The following is a 27,743-nucleotide window of genomic DNA, read 5'->3' as shown; positions in this document are numbered from 1 at the left end:
GGACATCCGCCAGTGCCTCCAATTTGCTTTTTTTCTCACCAATTTTGTTTCGGTCCGTGCCATATTTTTTTTTTTAGCATTTTGGGGGGACTTTTTGTTTCTGGTGCCGTCAGTGATTTGGGGAGGGCGCAGGAGGAGCTATTCCAGCGAGTCACTGTGGTCCAAGCCGAGGTCGGCACCAGGAGCCGCCGGGAGGCCACCAGGCTCTTCCTCCAGCTCTTCCTCCTCTTCTTCCTCCTCCTCCATCTCATCCTCGTCCTCCTCATCCTCCTCCTCTTCCTCGGTGCCGTCAAGGGAGTCTTCGTGGGCCGCCAGCATGGCCTGCTGCATGGCCATGGTGGCCGTGGCCGACGAGAGGGGTTGCAGGTTGTCCATGCTGAGCGAGCCTAAAATTAAAAAAAAATAAATAGACATAAGGACTCCCCAGCTAATATAAAAAGGACCAAAAAAGGTGCATAAACCCAGAATAACCCAAGCTAAAATCTATACCTAGACAGGTCGCGTGTCCCACCTGCCCCAGCCACTCCCCAGGGTCCAACGCTTGATTTTTTTACCTAATGTATCTTCACGAAATAGCAATAAACCTTCATCTTTGAGCAAGTAGATGCCCGAATCGGTTGGGCAGATCTTCTTTTCATTTTCTCCTAATTTCCACCTTCTTTCCTCTTCATCTTCTCTGTTCGCATCTCGTCTAGTCCAGTCTCATATCTGCTCGCTTCACCTTCTCTTCATCTTCTCTGCTCCTCATTTTCCTTCATCTCATTTTCCTTCATCTCATTTCCTTCATCCTCTCTGCTCCTCAATTTCATCATCTTCTTCATCCCTCCATCTTCTCTTCATCTTATTTCTTCCCATCTTGTCTCAGCTGTCTCCTCATCTCGTCTTTTCATGTTTTTTTTTCATTTTGTCTCCTCTCCTCTCCCCATCTCCTCCTTTATCCCCTCCCCAGCACCTCAGGAGATAACCCCGAGTGATGCCCCATAGTGGGTGATCCTTGAGGGCTGTTCCTATGCCGAGGAGTTGGCTGTGCCCCATTGTCAGCGTCCTTGTGATGACCAACTGGAAGGACCTTCTTGCATTGACCACCTCTTCAACACCTTTTCCCCCACAGGGTGATAAAGGGCTCTAGAAATCCTTAATTAAGGCCACCCCATCCTGGAAGGGCAGGAGCCATCAGGCTTTGTCCTTACCGTCAGGATTTGTCCCCGAATTGCCACCCTGCTGCTGCAGGACCCCAGCGGCGATGGAGTTGGGCCAGAACCGCTGGGTGGGCCGGTGCTGAGATTTGATTTTCTTGGCTTTGGGGGCTGGGTCTGGGTTGCTGGCGTCGAGCATTGGCTGCAGGATGCGCCGCCGGGCATTAATGAACCTTTCCAGGGAAAACAAGAGACCATTCAAGTAAATAAAGAGTTGTTACATCGCTTTTGAGTAAAAACAACAATTATAGCAATTCAATGGAGCTGCAATACAAAACCCTTTTGAAAGTGGCTGTGTGGTCCAAAAAGCTGGAGTTTCACCCGATTTTATCCGTCTGTGGCATGTTACACCATTGCATTAATTTCTCCAGCTATGAGTTGGAGGCTGCTCCATCTTGGGTTTGCCAGGAGAGGGCACTGAGACATCGCAAACGAATGCCGCCAATTAAACACATCCGAGCCCCTCTCCCAGAAATCATCCCTAACCGCCCGAGTTACCCCCAAAAAAGCATTATAAAGCACCAAAATAGCGTGGGGGAAATAAAAAAAAAAAATTCTAAAGTCAGCAAGATGACTGCACGGGCCACCGATGCGCTCACCAGTTGTTGACTTGCAAGAGGGTCAGGTTGGTTTGGGCAGCGATTTGCCTCTTCTCGTCCTCTGTGGGGTAGGGGTGCTGGGGAAAAAAAAAAAAAAGAGAGAGATGGGGCAGCGAAATGACATCCCTGTGTGCAAAACCAGCAGCCTCGAGTGGAAAAAAGGTAATTAAACAGTTAAAAAAAACCTTTTTTTTTTTTTTTTCGTTTTCCCACCCCAAATTTGGTGGCTTCTTGCATTGGCAAGATGCAAGGCTTAAGGGTGGCATCTGAGAGCATCACGGTTTCCTCTGCGTCCTTAGGGCTTTTTCAAGGCTTTCCGTCAAAGGCTTTTCCTTGAAGGAAAATACTATTTTGTTATTTTATTTTTTTTTTTAGTTCTAGCAATTTTTTAGTAATGGTTGTTGGTAAAAGTGGAATTTGGGCTTCAAAATGTGCTGTCACCCACAACGCTCGTTGTCAGGTGCATCAGTAAAACACACTGAAACATCTACAACCGAAACACCAACAACCTCCTCCCAACCGTGCCTAAATCCTCCTTTCCAACACCAAAAATGATATTATTATCTAACCAGCCCCACGTGTCATTTTCGGACCCCCAAGCCAGCACCAGCGTTGATTCACAAGACTTGTTTTCCAGCTGTTTGCCCCCAAAATAGCGCGGATTCCTTAACAAAACCACCCAAAGTCAGGGCATGCAGAAGACTCTTGTCCCACCAGGCCCTCAGGGGTGCCAAAGTGGTTAAAAATGGCTCTGTTTCACCAAAGGTATCCCCATTTTTGGCATATTATTTCCAGCATTCCTTCCTCCTGCTGGTGCTATGAAACTTCCAAACGCCACAAAATGATGTGCATCAACGCTATTAGGTTAAAAACCACATCATCTATGATGCCAGATGGAGAAATCCCACTGGGAAGCCCGAGCATCTTCTGACCGTGAGGACCAGGCTGAGAGGCAACGTCCAGCCACCCAGTAGAAGCATAATTTCTTTTGGTTTTCGATCCAGTTTTGGAAATCTCAAACCGTAGGGTTCTCCTGGCACCCGGCAAGAAGTTCCTCCTCAGTTTCTGGTCTTCTAAATCCTCCTTCTGCTTGCAAATCTGCAGTTCAGCTCTCCAAAAACATGGGAGATGCACGAGGCAGCTTGGGATGGCGGCCCAACACAGCGATGCTCTTGTCCTCAATGCAGTAAATTCAAAATTTCCCATCAAAAAAAAAAAAAAAAAAAAACACTGGAAAGTTCCCAACCAGCTGCTGCTCCGTGTCCTGGGTCATGTTTTATGTCAAGTTGCTCTTTGGAGCCGCTATTTTCTGTCTTGCTGTTATCTGCGGCTCTCCCACCTTCCTGAAGACCTTCATGCAACTCTTTGCAACTAGTGATTTCTTGGCAAAATGACTGAGGGGAAAAGGGAGTTTTTAAGCTTTTTGCCTTTCTTCCAACTCTGCTGGTGGGACAGCAATCTCCTCGCACGAAAATACCCCAGTTGCATCCTCTGAGCTCCCTCAGCCTACCTACATCTCCACCGCCAACCTCAAAAACGAGGCGATATCGCAATTCCCCATTTCAGCTGATTGCTGATGTGCCACAACCACACCTGTGGGGCAGCTTGCTGGAAAACGGTATTTTGGAGCTGTTAACTGGGGAAAAAAAAAACGCTCTGTCACCCAAACCGCAATATTTTGTGGAAGTCCCCCTCTGGGTTTGTTTGCTTCTTCATGCGTTAAGGAAGCATTTTTGCCACCTGCAGTGAAAACGGTCATCCGCAAAATACTCCCAAAATAAAACCAAAGCCCCTTTGTGTCCCTGAATATGAATTCAGAAAACCCACCAACTCGATTTGTTCTGTTTTAGGGGGTTTTGCCTTTTTTTTTTTCCAGCTTTGCAGGGTGTTTTGGTGGCTACAGTGCTCACCATGAGATGCTGGAAGAGCCATGAGCGCATGATGTTGGTGGCATGTTTGGGCAGGACGCCCCGCTTGTTCTTGGACTTCTTGTCCTCCCCATCGAGGAGGGAGGTGAGATCCAGGTTCACCTGCCAGGGGAGAAGAACAGGGGGAGAACTGGCTGAAAATGGTGATGGACAACCCAAAACCTGAGCGAAACCAACCCAGAACCAGAACAAAACCAACCCCAAAAATGAGCAAAGCCAACTCAGAACCAGACCAAAACCAAGCCCAAAAATGAGCAAAACCAACCCAAAACGTGAGCAAAACCAACCCAGAACCTATGCAAAACCAATGCTAAAAATGAGCAAAACCAACGCCAAAACGTGAGCAAAACCAACCCAGAACCTGAACAAAACCAACCCAAAACGTGAGCAAAACCAACCCAGAACCAGAGCAAAACCAACCCCAAAAATGAGCAAAGCCAACCCCAAAACCTGAGCAAAACCAACCCAGAACTTGAACAAAACCAACCCACAACCTGAGCAAAGCCAACCCCAAAAATGAGAAAAACCAACCCAAAACCTGAACAAAACCAACCCACAACCTATGCAAAACCAATGCTAAAAATGAGCAATACCAACCCCAAAAGTGAGCAAAACCAACCCAGAACCTGAACAAAACCAACCCAAAACCTGAGCAAAGCCAACCCCAAAAATGAGCAAAGCCAACCCCAAAAGTGAGCAAAACCAACCCAAAATGGCAGTGGGGTGAGTGTGAAAAGGAGGAACTCATAGGAGCATCCAAAACCCATTTTTTCCAAAAAAAAAAAAAAATCCATTAAATCCCTATTTTTACCCCAGGATTCTCTATTTAATATCTCTATTTTTTGGCCAAAGCTTTGCAAAGGCCAATGGGCTTCTTCTCCCTGCGGTGGCACAGGCACCGTTGGGGACGATGGTGCCGATGTCATGGCACCATCATGTCATGTCAATTGATGTGCAATTAAGGGGGAAAACATTTTTACCTTAAAAAAAAAAAAAAAAAAAACCTGAAAAACCAGAACAACAAACCAAACCAAACCAAAAAAAGATTACTATCTCAACCTGAAATTAAAACGCTGCCGCTCGTTCACCCCTGGCAAACCTGCGTTCCTCACCCAGCTGGTTCCCACCACGAGGAGAAGCTAAAATTTGAGCTAAAATTTGTTTCCCTCCCCCCGTAAAAAATTAAAAAATAAGCACCTTGCTGCAAGAAAAGTTTTAATGAGGTTGCGGGAACCAAACTGAAATCTCAGCGCTTCAGTTAAAAAGGGAATTTTTATTTTTTTATTTTTTTTTTTCCCCCCAGCTCTTCATCAAAACATTTCTCCTGGATGAATTAAACATCAGGGCAGCAGGTCCCTGCGATTCCCCTGAGCTCCGGCTGAATAAATCATGCCGGCGGCGCGGGAAGAGCATCCGGAGGTGCTTGTCCGGGGCTCTCTCCCTGCCCCCGATATTCCCTCCGCGTCTGTTTTTCCCACCGCAGAGGGTTTTGCTGCAAGATTTAAGCCCGCGACGGTGAAATATTAAAGAAAAAATTTTTAAAAAAAGCATTACACGGGCAATAAAACCCGTCGGGGAGGTGCCACCCATTGCCAAAATGTCATTTATTATTATTATTTATTTTTTTTTTTAAGATGCTCCTGCAATTATATTGAAAAAAAAAAAAATTTGCATGGGGAGGATTTTGGCTGATCGGCTCTCGGGAAGCAGAGTAGCAGAAATCAGTATTTTTTTGCCCCAATTCCTGGGGGACAGAGATGGGGTGGGAAAAGATCACGGGCAACTCAGCCAACAGGGATAGCAAATTGTCTTTATAAATCCATTTTTACCCCAAATCGTCAATTTATTGCAAGAACGCAGCTAACGGGGAGAAAACCCCGTACAGTTAATGGCAGTTATAAAAAAAAAAAGGAATGAAAGCTGAGCGAACGGCTAAAAAATACCCCCAAAATCCCTAAATTAAGGGAGAAAATGAGCCTTCCCCATGAACGCTGTGATTGCTGTACCGGACGGGCGATGCCAATGGTCCTACATCCCTAATATAATAGCAATAATATATATAATATATACTGTACTGTGTTTTTTATTTCATATTTCATGCTTTAGACTTTAAAATATATAATACGGCGATAATACAAGCGTTACTATGTTGTTGTAATATTTAATGCAGGAATAATGTAAGTGTTACTATATTTTATAATATATAGTGCAGCCATAATATAAGCGCTCCTATATTTTATAATATATAACGCAGCAATAATATAAGCGCTCCTATATTTTATAATATATAATGCAGCAATAATATAAGAGCTCCTATATTTTATAATATATAATGCAGCAATAATATAAGCGTTCCTATATTTTATAATATATAGTGCAGCCATAATATAAGCGCTCCTATATTTTATAATATATAACGCAGCAATAATATAAGCGTTCCTATATTTTATAATATATAACGCAGCAATAATATAAGAGCTCCTATATTTTATAATATATAACGCAGCAATAATATAAGCGTTCCTATATTTTATAATATATAACGCAGCAATAATATAAGCGCTCCTATATTTTATAATATTTAATGCAGCAATAATATAAGCGTTAGGTACCCCAAAGGCGCCCGGCAGATGGCTTTAATCACCGTTTCTTGCTAATTAAAAATTTAGGAGGCTCCGAGGTTGGAATTTCTGGAGCAAGCGGGGTTTTTTTTTGCGGCCGGGCAAAATATTGCGCAAAATGGAAATTTGAGGTGGGAAGTTCTTACCTGGGCGTTGGGGATCTGCAGGGCGCCGGGGGCGATGGCTTGGGCGAGGACCTGTCCCTGCGATGTCACCATCGTCACGGGTTGGTACAAGGCTCCACCTATGGGAAAAGGAAAAAAAAAAAAAAACCCTCGTGGGGGTACCGAAACCCGCCCCAAAAATAAATTCTACCCCTCCCCAGCGGCTTCTCCGCCGTGGTCCCTACCTGGCACGGCGGGGGGGGCGCCGCCGGCGGGCCCGGGCCACGTTTTTTTTTTAGCCGTCGGCACCACGATGCCCGGCGGCGGGTTGGATGCGGGCGGCAGCGCCGCGGGTGAGCTCTGCAGCATCTCCTGCAAAGAAAAACAAACAAACAAAAAAAATACCCAAAAAAGTGAATTTTAACGGGCAGCGGGAGCACGCCAGGTTTTAATTTCCCCCCTTCCGTTGCCTGTTATTTTTTTATTTTATTTTTTTCTCTAGGTGGTTCAACAAACAAAAGTGCAGGAAAAAATCGTGATTTTTCAACTTGCTGCCATTGGGGGAAAAAAAAAACAAAAACAAAAACAAAAAAAAAAAGGTGGGAGAATAAGGATTTACGCTTTGCAAACCTCCCACTTCGCATCTTCCCCAAAGTCGTCTTCTTTCTGCAGCCGCTATTTCCCATAAGGAAAAAGGAGAGAGGAAAAAAAAGAGTGTGATAGAGAAGTAAGAATTTTTTCCATCTTCTTCTTCTTTCTATAAATTTCTACTTTTCTGGTGCTTTGACTGGAACTAAAGCTAAAAGCAAAAACACCGCGGTCTCCCCTTGCCAGAATACTTGTGAAATAATGAAAATAACAATAATATAACCTAATTCTACATCATTCCTTGCAGCTTTAAGCCAACTTCCTGCAAAAAAGGGCATTTTTTTTTTAGCTGGGAGTATCAGTCCCGGCTCAGGAGTGGCTTTTCCATGCGAGAAACTATGGGGAAAAGCCCAAATTGAAGGATTATTTGAGTGTTTAATGCACCATTTTGGGAAGGGAAGGGTGCTGCGACTGAGGATACGGGGGAATTCAGGGCGATGCATCACAGTCTCCCAGACGGGCAGAATTTTTGTGCGTTATGCCAATAATATTTAGAAAATCATCCTTTCAAAGTAAGCTCAAGGTAACCATATAGCTGTAATTTGGCCAGCTGTAATGGAAATAAAACTGCGCTCATTTCTTGCAATAAAAATATTTTTTCCCCCCTTTTCCACCCATTTTCCCATCCTGCATCTCTTCCCCCGTGTCCAGCTCGTTCTCAACTGTCGAGCAAAAAGCCAACAAAAGGGATTTTTTTTTTTCTCCTTTTTATTCCATTTCCCTTCATTTTGATGCATTTCTTCAAGAAACCTATTTCTTAGCTTAAAAAGAGAAGATTCCTCTCCGCTAGCGACATGCAGTGACACTGGAAAACGTGACCAGGCAAAGGCGGTCGGGTCGGAAAAAGCCGTAGCTCCTCTTTCTTTTTTCTTTCCCTTGCAATAAAAAAACCACGGAAATGGTAATTTGAATTAATCAATTAATTTTACATCAAGAGGTGATGGGGGCGCATCGTTGGGTGGGGAGTCAAGCGTACCCTTGTGTCCACATTGCCGCATTTCCCATTCCTGGGGGGAAAAATGTTATTTTCGGTCCTTTTTTTTTTTTTTCGGCTTTTCCCCATTAAATTCATGCTTCTATCAGCTTTTTTCCCCATCGCTCACCACCCCTTTGCCTGTGCAACGGTTCTGAATAAACTCGGGTTTCCTGGCATGCTTTTGCTATTCAAATCCCTTGCTGCACTTTTCCCCTCCCGTGATGCCGAAATCAAAACGTTGCAACCTCTGCCTGATATTTTTGGCCTCTCCGTCGATGATCTAAATAGTATCGATTTGGAAATTTTGCTGCAATTGCTGTGAATTTTTCCTTCGTCGTCCAGAAATTCCTTTTCATAGTTAAATTAATTTTTTAAAAAATGCAAATATGACCATAAAATGCTTCCAGAAATTCCTTTTCATAGCTAAATTAATTTAAAAAAAAAAATGCAAATATGACCATAAAATACTTGTTTGGGGTTTTTTTCCACTGTCCTTTCCCCATCTCCAGCCTATTGGAGGAAACGGTTTTTGGTTTGAAACATGGGGATTTCTCAGCATACAGAAAGCACAAATCGGTTGCTTTTGCAGGGCGCTTGGACTTGGCTTTTGCTAAGAATCCAGCTAATAAACTCAGTGGAAATATTCATATAAAACCAAATGTGGTCCCTGGAGAACCTCAAAAAGCAGTCAGATACAGCCAGGGGTGACCCGAGGCTCGCACCAGCCTGGGGACCTCCAGCTTTCCTCTCCCGCCTTGTTTTTCCATGATTCCTCTAAAAGAAGGGCATCCAGAAGACTATTTTTGGAAGTGCATCGGGAAGAAATAATTTGGGATATCGGAAAATGGGAAGAAGAAACTGCCATTTCCAGATATAGCGGTCAAAGCCATTCGCAACAGCACTTTATGATGATCAAAATAGCAATTTTTTGGTGGCGTAGAAGAAAACCGACCCAAAACACCAGCTCAGAGACATCCGAAAAGGCAGAATATTGGTAATTATTAGAAAAAGATATGAAAGAAATTCATGGTGTTTCTGCGACAGCACTGTGAAACCGCGGGCACCCAATGGAAGTGGAGGCTCTGCCTTAAAATAAATATAGATGATCTCCAGGAAGACTTAAAAAATATATTTTGCATACTAATTGCCTTGGATCGCAAATGCCAGCCAAATTTTATCACGCTCGCGGTTTTTGCCGCAGGCAAAAACATTTTATATTTTAGGACTGAAAGAAGTTGAAATGCTTCCGGCAATTTTGAAACTTGAGTGTAAAAAAGAAACGCATCGCTAGGTGTCTCTGCAGATCCACGTCTTGGCACTGCCCTTCCGCGGCTTTATGGCAAAACACAATTTCCCCGAATTAAAAGTTGCTTTAACCAAGAAGAAGACCTGGTACATATTGCATTACACAAAAAAAACCCAAAAACCCACCTTTCTTACAAAAAGACCAAGTGCCCAAGTGAAAATAAGCGCTAAAATTTGCGCTGATGTTCTTCCCCTTGTGCTTTATGACACAGTGATTTATTTTTGGGTGGCGCACATGCGTAAAAAACTTCTAGCTCATCTTGACTTTGTGAAATCTATTTGTGCTCGAGGAAAGCTGGAGTTTAGTTGGAGAAAAAAGAAACCCATGGGTTTGGCGAGGAAGAGTTGGCCAAACTCAAACTCACGAAAGAAGATTCGTAACACTCCTTCGCAGATGGACGGGTGGATGGATGTTGATGAGGAAAAAAAAAAAAAAAAAAAAGTTGGCTTTAAATAACAGAGAAATCCGGGGTTGTCCACAGGGGAAACTTGGAAAAATCGAGCTCTGTAGTACCGCCTCGTGTCCGGCCAACCCAGCTGGCAGCCTCCAACCACCGCCAAGGTGGAGAAGGAATTAGAGAAGAAGAAATGCTGTCCTAAAAATGCCCATTTTAAACAATGCCAATCTGCTGCAATTCAAAACGAGGGCTGGAAAAAGCAACATTTAATCCAATTTAAACGTCCCTGGCAGTGCTGTGATTCCCAGTGTGACTGGCTTTGTGGTGGGTTTTTTCTTGCACGTGAAGTCAACTGGAGAGCAGCGAGGACCATTTTGACGTCGAAGAAAAGTTGAACTAGTTTACTTTTGGGTTAAATCGCCTTTTTCTCCCCCCTCTGTGCAACAAGCACCTCCCCTCTCCTGCCCTTGTCTGAAAAAGTCAAAAAATATTCATTAAATGAAGGGAGGGAGTTAAAAAGGGTCCGCTGAGGACTGAAGGGAGAGGAATGAAGCCAAGTGAAAAACAAATAAGAAAAATGGAACAGCTTGGTGGACTTGGAGGCTTTAGGAGGCCGAAACTCCTCCACAGAACAAAGCGAAGCACAAAATGCGAAGGCCATGGAGAACGCTGGGTAGAAAACGTCTGTAAGGAAACGAAGGTTCAGGGAAGGCTCACTACATAGGAAAAAGACTTAACTTTTCACCCCAACTTGGCCCATGCCAGGAGTCATCTCTAGACTTGGCGACATGAGAAGACTTCAGCAACAGGCAAAACACCTATTTGGGTGCTCTCTCATCTTTCCGTCACCTTCCAGGCATTTTTGCATTTCCAGAAATTCTTGGCGTTTTTCATCTTGGAAGGCACAAATAGCACCAAGCCAGGGGACATCCTTTTCGGATAGAGCGGGAAAATCCAACCACGATTCTCTCCCGCGATGACATTTTTGACAGCTCCAGATATTGTTTTCTCAGTTTTGGTTGACATCTCTGTTATTGGGTATCCATAATTTTTTTTTAGGCGGGCTGTCCCATGGTAAAAAACTTTGCAAGAAATTGAAATATTTTGCTTTCATGACCAACCTGGCGGATCTGCTCATAAAATGATCAATGCCCGTCCCATAGCCTGAGAAAAACTAATTTCTGAGGAAACTCGTTCATTGATATTAATCACATCTCCATTATTTAGATTTAAAAAAAAAAAAAAATTAAAATCCTAAATTAGTGGCCTCTTAACTGTTTTACCTTCCCTCAGTGTGAGATTAATAGGAAGATAATTAGCAAAATCATCCGACTTGCCTACTTTAAATATGGATCCTATGATCCTTCAGCTCTCTGGAACATCCCCAGCCTTGCAAACTCAACTGATGGATATAGAGTACTTCCACCACTTCCACCCATTTTTTTAAGCCTTATGCACACAAACTCAAGTATACTCAATGAATCGAAGCACTTGACATTGCTTAGTTGGTTAATTAGAAAAAAATGGCTGTTGTATTGTAATCCTCATCCAATGACCAGATGAGATGGTAGCTCCTTCTGGTCCATCACCATGAATATCTCGGCTCTGGCTAAAAATCCCTTCATCGCTGAGCCAGTGTTTTCCCTCCAGTTGGGTTTTTCCTGGGTGCGTTCCCATTTATTTAGAAACTGCCTCCAAATCCTCACTCGAATTTCTCAACTTTCAAGTCTTGCCCGGAAGGGAAACGTCGGCAGCTCCGGGTTTGCAGGAATCAGAGGCGCTTGGTACCTCTCCATGGGCCTGATTATTTTCCAAAGACTCGTGCTAATTTTCTGATACGATCCCCACCTCTTTGTGAGGCACTAAATCCTCATTACTTTTCCTGACCGATGCATTCTAATTAGATCAACACTTTAAAAAAAAAAAAAAAAAAAAGGAAAAGAGGGGGGAAAAAAATCACAATAGCCACAGGACGGCTTTCCATCTCATTAACTCCCTCACTTATTATTTTCATGAAAATTACTGATAAAAAACGTGCATCTCCATTTGCTGGGACCGGGAGCTTCGTCGGCTCATATCTAACATCTCTCTCATCACCCGGGATGCGAGCGGTTGCCATGGCGACGCACAATAATAGAAACTAATAAATTACAAACGAGATGCTCGTTGAGCAATTATTGTTCTCTTTTATGCAAGTGTCTTGCTAATTTTGATCATAAGGAATGCTACCATAAAGCAGGGAGGGGATAATAAGTCCATTTCTAGAGATTATTAGAAAATAGAGAGAGGACGGGTGGTGTTTTTTTTTTTTTAGATCAATGATTAAGTGGTTTGGCGCTTTCAGGGAACCCAAATAAGAAATGAAACTTTTTGCGGGGCTTTTCCCTCCCCAGGCTGGGCCGCAGGCGTCATGTTGAGAGCTTCAAACTCCGCAGCGCTTGGAGCCGAGCTGCTAAAAATTGCATTTTTTTTTCCTTTCCACCACCCTACAAATGCGCTATAAAGCCCTAAAAAAGACCCCACCACCTGCCTCCTTCTTGGGGAGAACCCTGGGTTATTTTGGATTGGCTGCAGTGATTTATGGTGGGATTGCGCAACCCCAAATTTAATTCCCCCCCCCAAAAAAACATCGGTCGTCTCAGAGAGAGAAGAATCCCCGAGGGACACACAATATTGCACCAAGGAAGTTTTTGGGGGATGCAACCAGCCAACATTTATTCCCCGCACAGGTAAACCCTAACCCATGGGCAACTTTTTTTTTTTTCCACATATTTAGTTACAATTCCTTATTTTGCCATTGTTTGGCCTTATTTGGCCATTTCAGTTGATATTTCTGCAATTCTTGGGCATCTCCTTGTACTTTCCCACTTTTCTTGAGGCACCAGATGTTTCCTTCTCACAGCTGAAACCCAAATTGCGCAAATGAAAAAAGTCAAGGTGGGAATGTTGATCGTGCTGGGGGAGAACTGCAAGATGCGCCCCGGTGAAAAAAAGGAAGCCAAAAGTCGTTATCTGAGACCCAAAAAACTGTTGAGCTGCCTCGAAACAAAGACAAGAATGGGGAGAGAGGAAGTAGCGGAGGAAATCTGCCCCAATCAGAGGATTCTGCCCCTCTACTCCACTCTGGTGAGACCCCACCTGGAGTACTGCATCCAGCTCTGGAGTCCCCAACATAAGAAGGACATGGACCTGTTGGAGCGCGTCCAGAGGAGGGCCACGAGGATGATCCGAGGGCTGGAGCACCTCTCCTATGAGGAGAGGCTGAGAGAGTTGGGGGTGTTCAGCCTGGAGAAGAGAAGGCTCCGGGAAGTCCTTAGAGCCCCTTCCAGTCCCTAAAGGGGCTACAGGAGAGCTGGGGAGGGACTTTTTACAAGGGCATGGAGCGATAGGACAAGGTGAAATGGCTTCAAACTGGGAGAGGGCAGGTTTAGATTAAACATTAGGAAGAAGTTTTTCACTTTGAGGGTGGTGAGGCACTGGAACAGGTTGCCCAGAGAGGTTGTTGAGGCCCCATCCCTGGAGGTGTTCAAGGCCAGGTTGGACGTGGCCTTGGGCAACCTGGTCTGGCGGGAGGTGTCCCTGCCTATGGCAGGGGGGGTGGGACTCGATGACCCTCAAGGTCCCTTCCAACCCAAACCATTGATTCTATGATTCTATGAAATCATTCTGTCCCTCCTGCCAACAAATAGCCGTAGAGCAACCCTCAAACCTCGCTGGCCCAACTCGCCCCTTGGCCAACGTGCAACAAGGGGGACTACCGGCGATTTTTAGAGTGTTACCTGGGGGTGGAGGCTGATGGAGGAGGGGTTGGGGGAGTAGGGCCCCCCCAGGTCGTTCCTGAGTAGGTTGTCGCTGTGCATCTTGGTTTTGAGGCAGGTGATGTAGCGGTTGCAAAAGTCCTTGCACAACTCGTTGACCTTCTCCAGCTCCAGGAGGTGGATGCGCAGCACCTGGATCGCCTTCACCATCTACGCGAGGACACATCATGGAGAAGTTAAAATCATTTTTTGTTCCTCAACACATTGAAAAAAAAAAAAAAAACCAAAAAATCAATATTCTCACCCAAAATCTCACCTGGAACCTGTCCCTACAGTAGAGCTAAATGCATTTACTTTCTCAACACACCAACGTTCTCAACACACCAAAAAAAGCCAAAAAACCCCAATATCCTCACCCAAAACCCATCCCAGAGCCCATCCCTCTCCACCTCCACGTTTCTTTTCCCTCCCCATCAATCATAGCCCTGAAAGCCCAAGAGGCAAAAATTCCCCCCAAATTCCCATTGCCTTCATGGGGAATTGCTCCCCGCGCCCCCCAAAAAAAAAAAAGTCCGAGCCAAAGCCCTGGATGTCGAAAAGTGTTTGGTTATCCTCCGGAGGCCACTTCTTCTAACAAGATTATGGGGCTGCAGCTCCGCTGTAAGCCGTTGCCGGCGCAAAGCCTGGGCCTCATTAAAACGTACCCCATAAACGTTAAAAAATTTACACATAAAACATTCCCCTCGCCGAGCTGAAACCTTAAGTTTTACAGCCGCTGTTTGAAATCTTGCATAATATATAAAATTTCAGCTATTCACTCCGGGGCAATAAATCCGGTTTTATGTAACAAAGCGTCTTTGCATTTCAAAGGGTGTTTTTAACTTGCAAATTTTAGTGGTCATCTTTACAAACTGCGAGTCCGCCACGGTTGGGAAACATCCCGAAGAAAAAATCCAGGGCCAAACTCGGGTGGCGGCTCCGCGCCGAAGAAAGTGAATTTTTGGGTTGGCAAACAACAGGGATGATGTGCTGTGGCTGGAAAAATCCTTTTTTTATTGCCCTTTTTTTTTTTTTCCCCCCTTTTTTTTCACTTTTTTGTCCGCTTTTTCTTCCTCCTCCGCAGTTGGCACAGGCAGAGCGCAAGGTGGAGGCGTCGCGCCCGGGGCTCTCCGCAACCTCCCAGGGCTCAATGGCCATGAAAGTCAATATTCAAGGGCAAAGGCAAGAAGACCTGACACATATATGTGTAAAAAATAAATCTCTCAATTATCTCAGCTCATTTGCTTAGGGTCTCATTTTATGTCCCTGCTCCGCTGCGCCGTATATCTGTCCGGATAAAGAGTTACAGTCCGACGGCGTACGTGCGCGGGGTTGTAAAAAATACAGATGCTGAATTAATTGACTGTGTGGCACTCGGCAGCTGATTGAGTTGATAATGGTGAGATCTGACCTTTTTCTAATTTCTAATTATGTGCATCTCGGCGGTGAGGAATACATGACTCTTATTCTAATGATAGCTAATGCCGCTGGCCTTTTCATCCCCTGCTTTGCCATCGCCGATTTCTGGGGAATCGGTGGCTTTTTTTAGAAAAAAAAAAAAAAAACAACCAAACCACCCAAAAAATAACCCCCAAAAGGGACAATGCAAATATGGAAAAAAATGTCAGCTCAGGAACAGGTGGAAATGTTGAGTTTTGAGCACTGCAAGACTTTTTCATCCAAAACTCCCTCCAGTTGACGCTTCCCACCAACAGGAACGGTCTTTCTTCGGCACCGCGTTACCTATCTCCTCCGTCTTGATGGAGGCCAACCGCACTGAGCGATTTGAATGGATTTTCAAGAGGTTTGGGGCATTAGATTAAAATATATACATACAGCTATTTCCTAGAAATAGAGCAAAACCACATATATATATATAAAAACATAAATATATCCACTACTGCGAGGCCATCTATGGGATCGACGCATATCTCCACAGTGAAATGTCACCTCAGCAGCAAGAATTGCACCCAAACAGGACGCTTATGGCACAAAAAACATGATTGGTGTGAGGTTTTCTTGGAAGAAACCACCAAAAAACAGTGAAAATTGCCTCTGTGGACACATCTCCTGCACTGACCATTTGCAGGAGGTGTTTCACCTCGGTAGACGTAGGAATAGATTTTTCTCCCCCAAAATTTTAGACTTTTTTTTTTAGCTTCAGCTGCTTTCGTCTCTCTCCTCTTGCTAAGTCATCGCACCCTTTTTAATCTAATTTAATGTTTTTTGGGGGCACCTCAACATTCAATGCGCATTCAGTCCCAAAACTGAAATAATCCAAAATTTTGCTTTTTTTTCGTCACTCGTCCCAAAGCAATTTCTGTTCTTGACATGGGGTCAGTAATCTGCAAACGGGGCTTAGCACGGCCCATAATTTTTTGGAGAGCTTTCCACAGACTGCGAAGCCACTCCTCATTTAGGGATGTTGAGAAACTCTTCTCCACCAGCTGAAATAGAGCACAAAAGATGAGGGATTTTCATCCGTCTTGAAACAGTTTCTTGCGTTTTTAGGAAAGCGGTAGCTTTTGCACTTGGATGAGCATTGGTCGTTCTTCTTCCCTTCGTGACAAACTCACCTATATTGTATCTCCAATATTTGGAAGAAGTTGCCTGTGAATTGCCTGATTTTGCTTCTTTTCTGGGATGGAAATCCCTCTGTGACACATCCCAGGGGCCACACCATCCTCGGGGGAAGGCGTTTTGCTCTTTGCGTCATCGTAAGTGGGTAAAATTGCCTCTTTTGATGTTAAAAATCTGCTTGCGGAGCACCGGGAGGGTGCACCAGGATGGTGCTGTGGACCTGTCCACCCACATGCTTGACGTGGAGACCACACGTGGAGGCTTCCTGGACAAAACAAGGGGATTTGGGGATGTTTCCTGAGATACCTGCAAGAGAAAAGCTCCATCCCAAGCAGTCTTCTGAGATGCCTTCCGGCAGCCACGGGTACGGTAGGAAATTTGGGTTGCTATGACAGGGAAGCCATCAAAAATGGTCCAGAGTGTTCCAAACCACTGATATGCATCATCTTTTTGGAAAAAAAAAAGCTCTTATTTCATCTTGTTTCTAGGACAACAGTTGGCCATCAGACTTGAAACAAGACGGTGCCAGACAAGAAGGCAGACGCATGTTGCACCGAAGAGCAGCATTTCCTGCAGGGATTGCAAGTGTTGGGGCACAAACCAGCCACTGGTCTTGACTTTCCAGGGAGCATGTTGACCCTGTGGTGTTTGTGCAGGAAAACTAGCCAAAAATTGGGCTGGGGTTTGTTCTCACAGGGTATCTTATGGAAAAGGTCTCAGAGAAGGTCCTGGAGAAAGTCTACGGAGAACATTGCCAAGATGGCCAACACTACAAACGGAGCCCCAAGACTTTGCCCAAAGTGGTAGATCTTCGTAATTTGTTCCTCACCCCCTACCTTCTCCCCATCCCCGAAAAAACATCTACCAAGCCCCAGCTGCCTCTACCAGGTTGTCCAGCTCCGGGTCATCACTGAAGAAGGGCTTGTGCTCCTGCTCCTGCTGGTGGACGAAGTTCTCGATGTCAACGTCAAAGCTGGCCGAGGTGATGCACTCGGAGCCCTGCGTCGCCTGCTCGCACTTCTCAAAGAGGAGAGTCAGCAGCGGGAACAGCGGGTGCCTGCAGAGGACAAAGGAGACCCCCCATAACGCCCAATGTTTTAGGTCCCATGTCCATTTGAACCCACACCATCCATCCATCCATCCATCCATCCATCCATCCATTCCCTCCCGGCTTGCAAGAGCCTGGTGCTGCAAACCTCACTCCCAAGCCAGCTGAAGTGCTCCCTCTAGACCTTTTCCAACAACAACAACAACAAAATAAGCTTAAAAATTGCAAAATCCACCATCTTCTCCACCAGTCAATGACTTTTCCCAACATCTTGGTGCTTTCCATCATTGCACCAAAGCCATCATTTTCAAAATGTTTGGCCACGGGCCAGGTTTGGCTTTGGGGTGGTTGTCTTGGAGCCGTCTGGTGTCCTGGTGGCTTTAAATTTTGGGGATCGACATCAGCACAATTACCAATAGTAATATTTCACCCCAAAATATCTCTCTGAGTTGGAGACGCCGGACGGGGATGAGCTGCTATTTCTACGTGCCCGCAGCATCCTACGGACCGACTTCGCTACGGGTTGCTCTTTCACCAAGAGGTCTTTTTGCACCTCTGTCAAGCACCTCCACGTCCGCCGATGAAGATGGGTCAAATCCCACTTCTTTCTTACCGCGAGATGACTCTTAGAATAAAACAAAGATTTGCGATTCTTCTTGCGAATCCACAATTCGCTCTAATGATGATGCCAGACCGATGCAATTTAAAACGCAAATGTACGTGCAACACCAAAGCGCATGGAGAAGAAGGGGATGAAGACCGTCTGTTAGCGCGCCTCCAGTGGTGCAAATTAAATAAAAAAAAAAAAAAAAGAAGAAAAAAAAAAAAGTATTTATGGAGTCTTTCAGGGGGGAAATGCCAAATGCTGCTCCAGGGGTGGTCTCCCCCAACACCCCAGTTATCCCAGCCCAATGGGATTCGCTCCACCATTTGATCTCCCGAAGGTGGTCCAGGGGACGATTACGAACCGCTTCCCGCCGGCCTCTTCCGCGCCGTCGTCAGGCGAAGGGGTTAACCCCCTGGGCTAAATCTTCATTTGCAGCCGCTAATACCGCCGCATATTATAGTTTAATCTGTCCTGATCCCGGTTTAATGCAAGACGCGCCGAGGGCTGGAGCGGAGAACGGGGAGGAGGGGGAGAAATTTCATAATTTCGGCGTCCCCGCCGGGGCTTAGCCCAGGGATATGAAAGGCAAATTCCAGGCGGCGGGCGGAATTATTGGGACTTACGAACCGTCGGCACGCTGCCATTTCCCGCCTGCGGGGAGCGAAGGCACGGAGTTACCCCACGGATGGGGTTGGGGTGTTTTGGGGTTGTTTGGGGTTTTTTTTGGGGGGGGAGGTGGAAGCTGCGGGGAGGATGGCTTGCTCTTCGGTGGGAAATAAATGAAATAAAATAAAATAAACTAAAATAAAATAAAATAAAACAACATAAAATAAAATAAAATAAAATAAAACAAAACAAAACAAAACAAAACTAAAATAAAATAAAACAAAACAAAATAAAATACCGCAAATAAAATACCACAAAATAAAATATCACAAAATAAAATACCTTAAAATAAAACAAACCACAACAAAATAAAATAAAACAAAAAAAAATAAAACAAAACAAAATAAACCAAAACAAAATACAACAAAACAAAATAAAACAAAATAAAAACAAAACAAAACAAAACAGAACAAAATAAAAGAAAATAGAATAAAACAGAACAAAATAAAATAAAATAGAAACAAAACTAAACAAATAAAGTAAAATACCACAAAACAAACCAAAACAAATAAAATAAAATACCACAACATAAAATACCCCAAAATAAAATACCCCAAAATAAAAGAAAACTAAACAAACAAAATAAAATAAATAAAATAATTAAAAATAAAATTATTAACATATAATATCTAATAAAACAATAAAGCAAAACAACATAACATAAAATAAAAAAAAGAAAAGGAAAACTGAAAATAAGGAAAAATTAAAAGGAAACAAACAAACAAATAATCCAAATCAAAACGAAACAAAATGACATAAACCAAAATAAGACAACATCAAGTAATGAAATAATAGTAAAATACCAAAAAAAGGAGGAGGTGGAACCCCCCCCGGGATGGGTTAAGGGAGAGCACCAAGGCCGCGAGCCGAGCTCGGTGTCGAGGAGCCGCAAAATTTGGGTTTCTGCCACGTGCCATGTGCTGAATTGTTGTCGTTCCAATTTATTTTTTTTTCTCCTTTTTGCGTGCAAAAAAAAATAAGTGCCTTTTTCGCCATTTCCAGCCTTCCCGTGGATTTTCCCCATCACGAGTGTTACGGAGGCGGAAAATCACCCCTAGGGCACAAGGAAGAGTTTTGGGGTGGAAATATCTGTTTTTCCTGTATATGGTTTGGGGAAAAAAAAAAAAAAAAAAAACCCCAAACACTTTTTTTTTTTTTTTTTTTTTTTTTTTTTTTTTTTTTTTTTACTATTCTGTTTATTGTTTGGGGAAAAAAAAAAAAAAAAACAACCCACAAACCTTTTTTTTTTTATTTTTTTTTTTTTTTCCCAGGGAATCCTCCAAATAAAAGGGCCGAACCGGCCCTGACATTTTGCTGCAGGAGAGAGGTCGTTGGCAGCCACTAATAAAAAAAGGATTCGACACGGGCTAATAAAGAGAAATGAATTCCTCTAACGGCCTTGTTTCGCACCAGGGCGGCACCGTGGGCACATCACAACACACTTTTTTTTTTTTTTTTCTTACCAATATATACCCCTTTCCCCCTCCAAAAAAAAAATTAAAAAAAAAATAACTGAATGCAAAGAAATCCAGCTGTTTCCCTCTTGGAAAAAATCCAGATGCTGCTCCAGTTTGAGCATCGTCTTTACCCCTCCAAAATCCCTCGGGAAGTCCCGGCTGTTGCGTAAAGTGAATAAAACACTTTATCTGGGGAAAAAAAACTATTTTTTCCTATTCTTTTTTTTTTTTCATGGGTGATAAACCTCCCACCAGAGCATAAAACCCGGTGGGGATGACGTGTCCAGCGGTTTTTCTATATCCCATCGCGTTTTCCCAGCAATTTCCCGCCGGGTCGACGGAGCGACGCTTACGGCTGATGGTGCAATTATTGAAAATTAATAAAAATTCATCATTTTGGGGTGGAGGTTTTCGCCCCGGGAGGGCTCAATGCCCTCTCCCCGTGTGCGTTTGGGAACCGATGACATAGACACAATCCATATTGAGAGGCGAATATTCCGATTTTGCGTGTAGCCCAAAAAAAGGCTCCGCTGGGTGTGTTTTGAGAGATAAAACTCTATTTTTGGGGGGAGGGGGAGGGTAGTTTGGGTCGGTACCCAAAAACGAGCATCCGGGTTTGCGAAGCCAAGTCCACGCGTGGGACCAGCCCACAATTTTTTGTTGGAAATACCTCCAAAAAGGTATTTCTGTCATTTTTTTTATATATATTTTTTTTTAACCTTTGAATGAAGGCTGTAAAAACTCCAAAAGGGTTTTGTTGGTTTTTTGGGTTTTTTTTTTTTCGGTTTTCGTTATCCCACGAATGCTTCTTTTGCCTCGACAGAATTCTTTCCGTCCTGGGAGAAAATTTTGAGATCTGCGGCGAAATAATCCTTTGCCTTTTCCTGGGAAACCGCTGGGTTTATTCCACCCCTTCCGTCCACCTCGCCGGACCTTCCGCACTTGTAATATTTCAATATTCGGAAGCGAAATATTTTAATCCCTTCGCTTCCGAGCTGCGATTTTTTGGGGTTTTTGGCCCCGGCCATGAACAGGGGGTTATACTTTAACCTTAAACCTTAATCCTAATTACCTTATAATGTTATACATTACTGTTATGTCACGACCGCATGCATTAGAATATCGTGAATAATAAAATATCACTTATATAATTGCATGTTGCTTATATAATTATGCCGTTTACATAATTATAATGTAACATTACAATTACAGGATAACGTTACGGCATATACGACAATATTATGTCTTATTAGCGCCAAAGAGGCAAACAAAAAAATACAATATTATGTATTATTATCTCCAAAGTGACCAAAAAAAAATTAAATACAATATTATGTATTATTATCTCCCAAGTGACCAAAAAAAATAAAAAAGGGGGGTCCGGAGGGGCTCTTCCACCCCGCGCCCGTCGCTGCCCGACGCATGAACTGCGCGTTTCAGTTTAATAGACGATTTTACTCCTTCTGGGTGCTTTTTCAGCCCAAAATCGCATGGTTTTGGCCCAAAAAAAAAAAATGAATTTGGATGTTGTGGGGGGGGATATTTTGGAGGGAAGCGCTGCAGATGGCGGTCAATGAAGTTGCTCCACCACCAGGAGCTAATTGCGAATCCCGCCCCCCCTTACCTGTGCGCTAATTAACGCGTTGGCATCACAGCGGGTTAATAACGCGGTATAACCACCCAACGAGTCGACGCATAACAACGCACCAACGAACCCGACGACGCGTTAACCGCTGCACTCATTAACGCGCCGCCGAAACCGCCGGGACCGAGGCGCTCGTCGGGGGGGAAGGAATTAAAAATAAAAATAAAAATAAAAATCAAGGAGAAAAAATAAAAAAAGAGAAAAAAAGCCAAAATTTGGGTTCGTTGCGCTTTTTTCCGCTGAGTTTTGCAAGTTTCTGCCTCGAATTTGTAAAATTCAGGAGGAGCGCCGCGGCGGGGCTGGGAGCGGGATGGTTTTGGGGGGGTGAAAACATATTTACGTTTCACCCCGGACCAGCGGGAGGAGCTTTGCCCACTTTTTCCCCTTTTTTCCTTGGGGGAAAACACAGGCAAAAAAAAAAAATCAAAAAAAAAATAATCCCGACATCGTTATTGCACCGGCAGCAAAGCAAAGGCGAAGTCCCAGATTAAATCAGCTGCAACGCCTCTGCTTGCCAAAATTTTTTATTTTTTTTTTTTTTCAAAGCAGGTATTATTGTCTAGACACACAGACGCTTTCAACTTTCTTCCAAAATTACGTGAGCCTCTTCCAACTCGCCAAGCCCGGGGCTGAGTCATTTTGGCACGGCGAGAAGGCAGCCAACAACAAAAAAAATCAAATTTTTCTTTTTTTTTTTACCTTTTTTTTTACTTTTAAATATTTTTTACTTTTTAATTTTTTACTTTTTAATTTTTTTACTTTTTTTTACTTTTTAACTTTTTTACTTTTTTACTTTTTTACTTTTTAACTTTTTTACTTTTTAATTTTTTTACTTTTTTTTTTTACTTTTTACTTTTTTTTACTTTTTATTTATTTATTTATTTATTTATCCCCCCCACACACCCCCGCCTGAATCACCCGTCATTAGCCCCCGATGCCGCGATGGAGAATCGCAACGCACCAGGGCTGGAAATTGGCGGGGAAAATTAGGGCTGTCATGCGAGAAATCGCGCCACTACCTAGAAGTTTGCCTTTATGAAAAAATTGCCATTATTTGAGTTGGATAGATGTATTTGAGACGTGTGAATCACTGCGCTCCCTTCCAGCATCACCCCCAAAACCGTTGCCCCCACGTCTCCAGGGCTGCACATATTTAGGGGCAATTTTCACTTAAAATTAACAATTTCATTAAAGAAATCGGAATTATTTGCTGCCGGGCTGCAGACAGGTCCGACGTCTGCCAGACGACGCATCGCTTTATCTTCACAAGATTTAATTTAAAAGAAAAGGGGGAGAATTTTAATCTAAGTGGGTTCAAACGCATCGGCAACACCCCACCCCCCCCCAAAATCCCCCAAATTCTGTGGTTTTAGCTCAAAATCTCAGGGGAAAATTAACGCCAAGGGGTTGTTTCACCTGTGTGGGAATGTAAAAAATTATCATTTGCCTCTTTTCACCGGTAAATCTTCAATCCTCCCTTGAGCTGGGTAGCAAAAGGAAGCCTCTACCTCTTCCTAAATATTATATATATAATTTATTCATTTGTCTAATATACTTATGTATTCATTTTCGTGTTTATTCATCTATAAATAAAATATCTATATACATTATTTGTCTAGTATCTTTATTTCTGTGTTTATATAGCTATAAAAGGATTTTTTTATTTTCTATTTATCTATTTGGCTAACACATTCGTTCATTTCCACGTTTATTTATACAGAAATAAAAGAGTTTTTTATATCTTAATTTCTTTATTTGTCTAATATACTTGCACATTTATTACTGTGTTTTATTTATATAGAAATAAAAGCAGCGTAAACCTGAGCCGGGCCAAAACCACGACACCTTTTCCTTTTAAAATGTTTGACTTTAACCCCCCCCAGCCCCATTTCCTACCTAAAACCAAAATGCAAACAGATTTTAGGATGCTTCACCCACCCCATTTAACATCCCCCCACCCTCTTTCTCTTTTTTCCCCTTTTTTTCTCCCTATTATCACCCTTGAAAACTACTTTTTTTGGTGGGAAAATGGCCTTTTTTTTTTATTATTATTTTTTTCCTTTTTTCTTTTTTTCCCCCCTCCTCACACTCATTTACCGGGAAGCCAAAGCCCCGAAATCCCGCCAAGTTGGCTCTTTCCAGCCAAGTCTGCAACTAATTGGGCTATTACCGAAAAAAAAAAAAAGCCTCCTCTGCGGCTGTTTCAAAGCCATTACCTCACCTTGGACTAGAGAAAATAATAAAAAATAAATAAAAATACTCCCGAGTCAGCGGAAAAAGAGGCAAGAGGATGCTCGAACGCGAGTGTTTGGAGCCGGATGGAGGGAGGAAGGCAAAAATGCAGCCAAAAATGGGTTTAGAGGGAGCAGGTGGGGATGGGAATGGAGGAAAAAGGTTTCTGGCTCGGGAGCGTGAGCGTGTCGGGAACTGGGGAAATATGGGGAAAAAAGGGCTGGATTTGGGTATGAGAGCTACAGGTGTTGAAAAAAATATAAATAATACAGGTGGGGATTTTTTTTGGGGGGGGGAAGGTGTCAGAAAATGGCCCGAAATAGTTGCAGGAGAAAAAAAAAATAAAAAATAAAAAGAAGTTTAAAAAGCGGAAAAAAAGAAGTTTAAAGTAAAGTTAAGAAAGAGGTGTGAAACACTGCATTGGAAAAGTGAAAGAAAGGTTAAAAATATGTAAAAGATTATGTTAGGGAAAAAAACGTAAAAATGTGGGGGAAAAAACGTAAAAATGGGGGGAAAGTTTGAAAATGTGAAATGTTTTGTCAAAAAGGGTTAAAAATAGGTGGAAAATGTCAGGAAAATGTGAAAAGGGGAAAAAATTGTAAACAAAAGGGGAAGAATAAAAGGGAAAAGAAGGTAAAAATGGTAAAAATAAAATGTAAAAAAAGGGTGACATTAAAATATAAAAAAGGTTAAATTAAAATATAAAAAAGGTTAAATTAAAATATAAAAAAGTAGAATTAAAATGTAAAAAAAAGATAAATTAAAATGTAAAAAAAGGGAAAAATTAAAATGTAAAAAATGGGTAAAATTAAAATGTAAAAAAATGTAAAAAAAAAAAAAACCAAAAAAGGGAAAAAAAAAAAGTTTAAAAATCCCCATGTTTTGGGGGATAATGTTGAGATTTTTGAGGCAGCGCTCGCTCGACGATGCGCCTCACCTCCCGGTGATATTCCTTTTTTATATCGTATTTCTAGCTTTTTCGCTTCTTTGGGAAGAAAATCCTTTGCCGGCATTAGCGGCTGCTCCCCGGGCAATTTGGGGACTTCCCGCAGGTTTAAATGTGATAATCCCGCTTGACTATGGCCAAATACATCAACTCCGGAGAGTAACCATTGTGGAGGTCTTCAGGGCGAGAAAATCTCCTAAATCAGCAATATTTACCCTATTCCTTCACGGTTCACAGTGAAATTTCTCTACCGCCATCGCCCGTGCCGAAAACAGCGGTTCTGAGCCCAAAAATGCGCTGAGGACACCAGGGAAAGGGGGGTGTCATTGATGCTACTGAAAAATCAACACCTCCACCCACTTTTTAATCCGTGACCTTTTTAAAAATGTCTTTTTATAATTTAAAATATAGAGAGATATTAATAAAAATTAATATTTTTATACTTAAAATCGATTTTTATAATTTAAAAATTAAATTTTTGTAGTTCTAAAAAATAGGTATACAAAATATAAGAATATGTATATAATTTTTTCATTTTTGTCCCTCATTTAACACCCTAAAAAGCACTTTTTTTGGGGCGGGGGATGGCGTCAAAGCTGCTTACATCACTTTTGGTGCTGCAAATGCCCTTTTTTTAAAACGACCCCTTTTTGCTAACTTTGACGACCAAACGGCTGAAGACTTTCCCTTGGCTTTTCCTTTGAATTTATTACGGGGAAAATGCAGATTTTTATGCAGAATCTTTAATTTTCAACAGGTAGAGCCGCTCGGCGAGCGCCATCGCGCTCAGGATAAATGATGCTCCATATTACACCCCCGTAGAAGAACCGGGTGATTATTAAAAATCTTTTTTTTTCCTCCAAAATGCAGCTTTTTCCACCATTTCCGCTTCATTTTTTGACGGTGAGGCCCAACGCTTGCACAGCCTCTGCCGTAAAACATTAACGCAAAGCTCCCCCAAACCCCTTTTTTAGCACTTTTCTCCCCCAAATAACCCCCTTGATGACGAGGAGCTGGTTGTAGCTCTAATAATTGACATTTTTTTTAATTTATTGCCGACCCTCCCCATCTCTTTGCTGACTTCACGGAGAGGAAATTTGAGCGATTCGCTGTTCCACACTCAAGAAATCCCAAATTTTCAGGTGAAAAGCTCACAGCGACGAGTCAAAAAGAGCAACTCTCGGCTGCAGCTTTTTCTCCAAACCCACTAAAATGAAGGGGAAAAAAAAGAAATAATAATCACACCGCTTGAGCAACCCTCTTGATAGAGGGGGAAAAAAAAGGAGGGATTTGGGCAACGATGCTCCTGAGGGTCCCCAAAATTCAACGTATTAAAACAGGGGGCAGAAAAGGGACAGGGATGGGGAAGGTATGAAGGGGAGGACACATCTCCGTAGGATGCTGCGGAAAATCTCGGCTATTTTAAAAGTCCTTTAAATTGCCCATTAGGACTAAAACGGCGTCGCGGCTCCCTGCTGCGTAAGCGAGAAAGGCGGCGTGGGGAGAGGAAAAAAAAAAAAAAAAAAAGAAAAAAAAAATTGGGAAAAAGCTCCTCTCGGAGCGGAGCGGCGAAGCGAGCAAATGATGACACAGAAGTTGGAGGAGCCATAAAAACCCCACCGAGGTGTCGTTTGGCAGAAGTGACCTTTTCCCACCCGAAGGAGAGACGAGCGGAAAGGAGACCCCGGTGGTTTCGGGGAGGGAGAGGTGGGGGGTGTGTAAAAATCAATTTATTTATTTTAGCTTGCAGAGAACGGGCTTGATTTTTTTTTCCTGAGACGGAAGATTTTTCTGCTTTTGCACCAAATGGAGGAAAAACCCCAAATTACCCATATTCCACCACCCCACACCCCCAAAAAAAAAAAAGCTGCTTTGAACACAGATCAATGCTCAATCCGGATCATCCCCACCGTGTCGCTGCGGATGAGGAAAGTGGAAACGTGAGGTGGATTGTGCACACACACCCCCCCCAAAAAAAACCTCAAGGTAGGCTGCAAGGCGCGGGACCTTCTCCGAAATCCAACCTCAACCCCCACGTCTGGCCCATTGGGATGCTCCAGTAGAGTTTCTCTTGGACAAACTCCTCTCCTTATAATAACTCCGTAACGATGCTCAGAAAAGTTATTCGACCCCTTAGAGCAACACTGGAGATGAAGTCTTTTTTTCCCACCACCACCACCACGAGTTGCCAAAAAACGCCGTAAAAATAAATCAAAAGGCCACTTCTACAGCTAGACCCGTCCCGGTTTAGCCAGATGTTTCATCTTTCCAGCTCGTTAATGTGCTCGCTGCAAACACACCACTGTGTCGGCTTTCCGAGAAGACCCCCTCACCCCAAAATAAGGCAGAAAGTGGAAAAAAAAAAAACCAAAAACCATAGTTTCTCCCAAAACCCTTCAATCTTGGAGATTGTATCGAGAAGGGGTTTACTTTTTGCCAATCTCTGAAATGAATGTTTTGGGGTGAAATGCTTTGTAATGGGGTAATTAACGCAGGAGTTCGGTCTGGAAGAGCCCACCGGGGGCTGGTGGACACTCACCTGTGGGGTGTCTTGGTAGGGAGGAGGGGGCACCGTCTGGGTGGCCATCATCGTCAGAGCCGGTGCCGGGGAGACATGGTGCATCCTGGGTGGGAGTCACATCGAGAACCTGCGGGCGAAAGAAATGCCGCTGGGTTAAGGGGGATCTCCACCCCAAAAAAATCCCTCGGAAAGGAAAAAAGAAGGGACAGAAAGGAGAGGTGACGTTCCTCGCACGAGCAAACTGCCACAGAGCTCCACCACCCAGGCCCTGGGAGGAACCCGAGATGATTTGATGACCCTTATCATAATTTGATGAGTATTTGAGTTTTGTGATTTTGGGTAAGGAATGCATCAGGGGCAAAGTGAAGAGGGTGGCTGGCAAGAAGGTCTTCCCTGGAGAAGGCCCACCCTCTTATGCCTATAACTGCAGTGCCTAAATGGGGGTTTCCATCCCCCTTCCTCGTTTTTG

The 27,743-nt window shown here is 43.4% G+C and overlaps 1 protein-coding gene across 1 annotated transcript; it reads right to left on the bottom strand.

Moving 5' to 3' along the window:
* PKNOX2 (PBX/knotted 1 homeobox 2) lies at positions 1–27,376 on the bottom strand. Its single transcript, XM_009880758.1, has 10 exons — positions 27,293–27,376; positions 17,614–17,825; positions 17,038–17,209; positions 13,555–13,743; positions 6,694–6,820; positions 6,491–6,588; positions 3,706–3,825; positions 1,796–1,872; positions 1,191–1,369; positions 1–386 (listed from the first exon to the last, which is right to left on the bottom strand). The coding sequence occupies exons 1-10, from the start codon at positions 27,374–27,376 to the stop codon at positions 139–141; spliced, it is 1,506 nt and encodes a 501-aa protein (XP_009879060.1). The 3' UTR covers positions 1–138.
* Between the last annotated feature and the right edge of the window lie 367 nt (positions 27,377–27,743).

Source organism: Charadrius vociferus, unplaced genomic scaffold, assembly GCF_000708025.1.
Source record: "Charadrius vociferus isolate BGI_N301 unplaced genomic scaffold, ASM70802v2 scaffold943, whole genome shotgun sequence".
Classification (NCBI taxonomy): Eukaryota; Metazoa; Chordata; class Aves; order Charadriiformes; family Charadriidae; genus Charadrius; species Charadrius vociferus.
The sequence above is the reverse complement of the archived record's forward strand: the minus strand, read 5'-3'. Positions and strand labels throughout refer to the sequence as shown.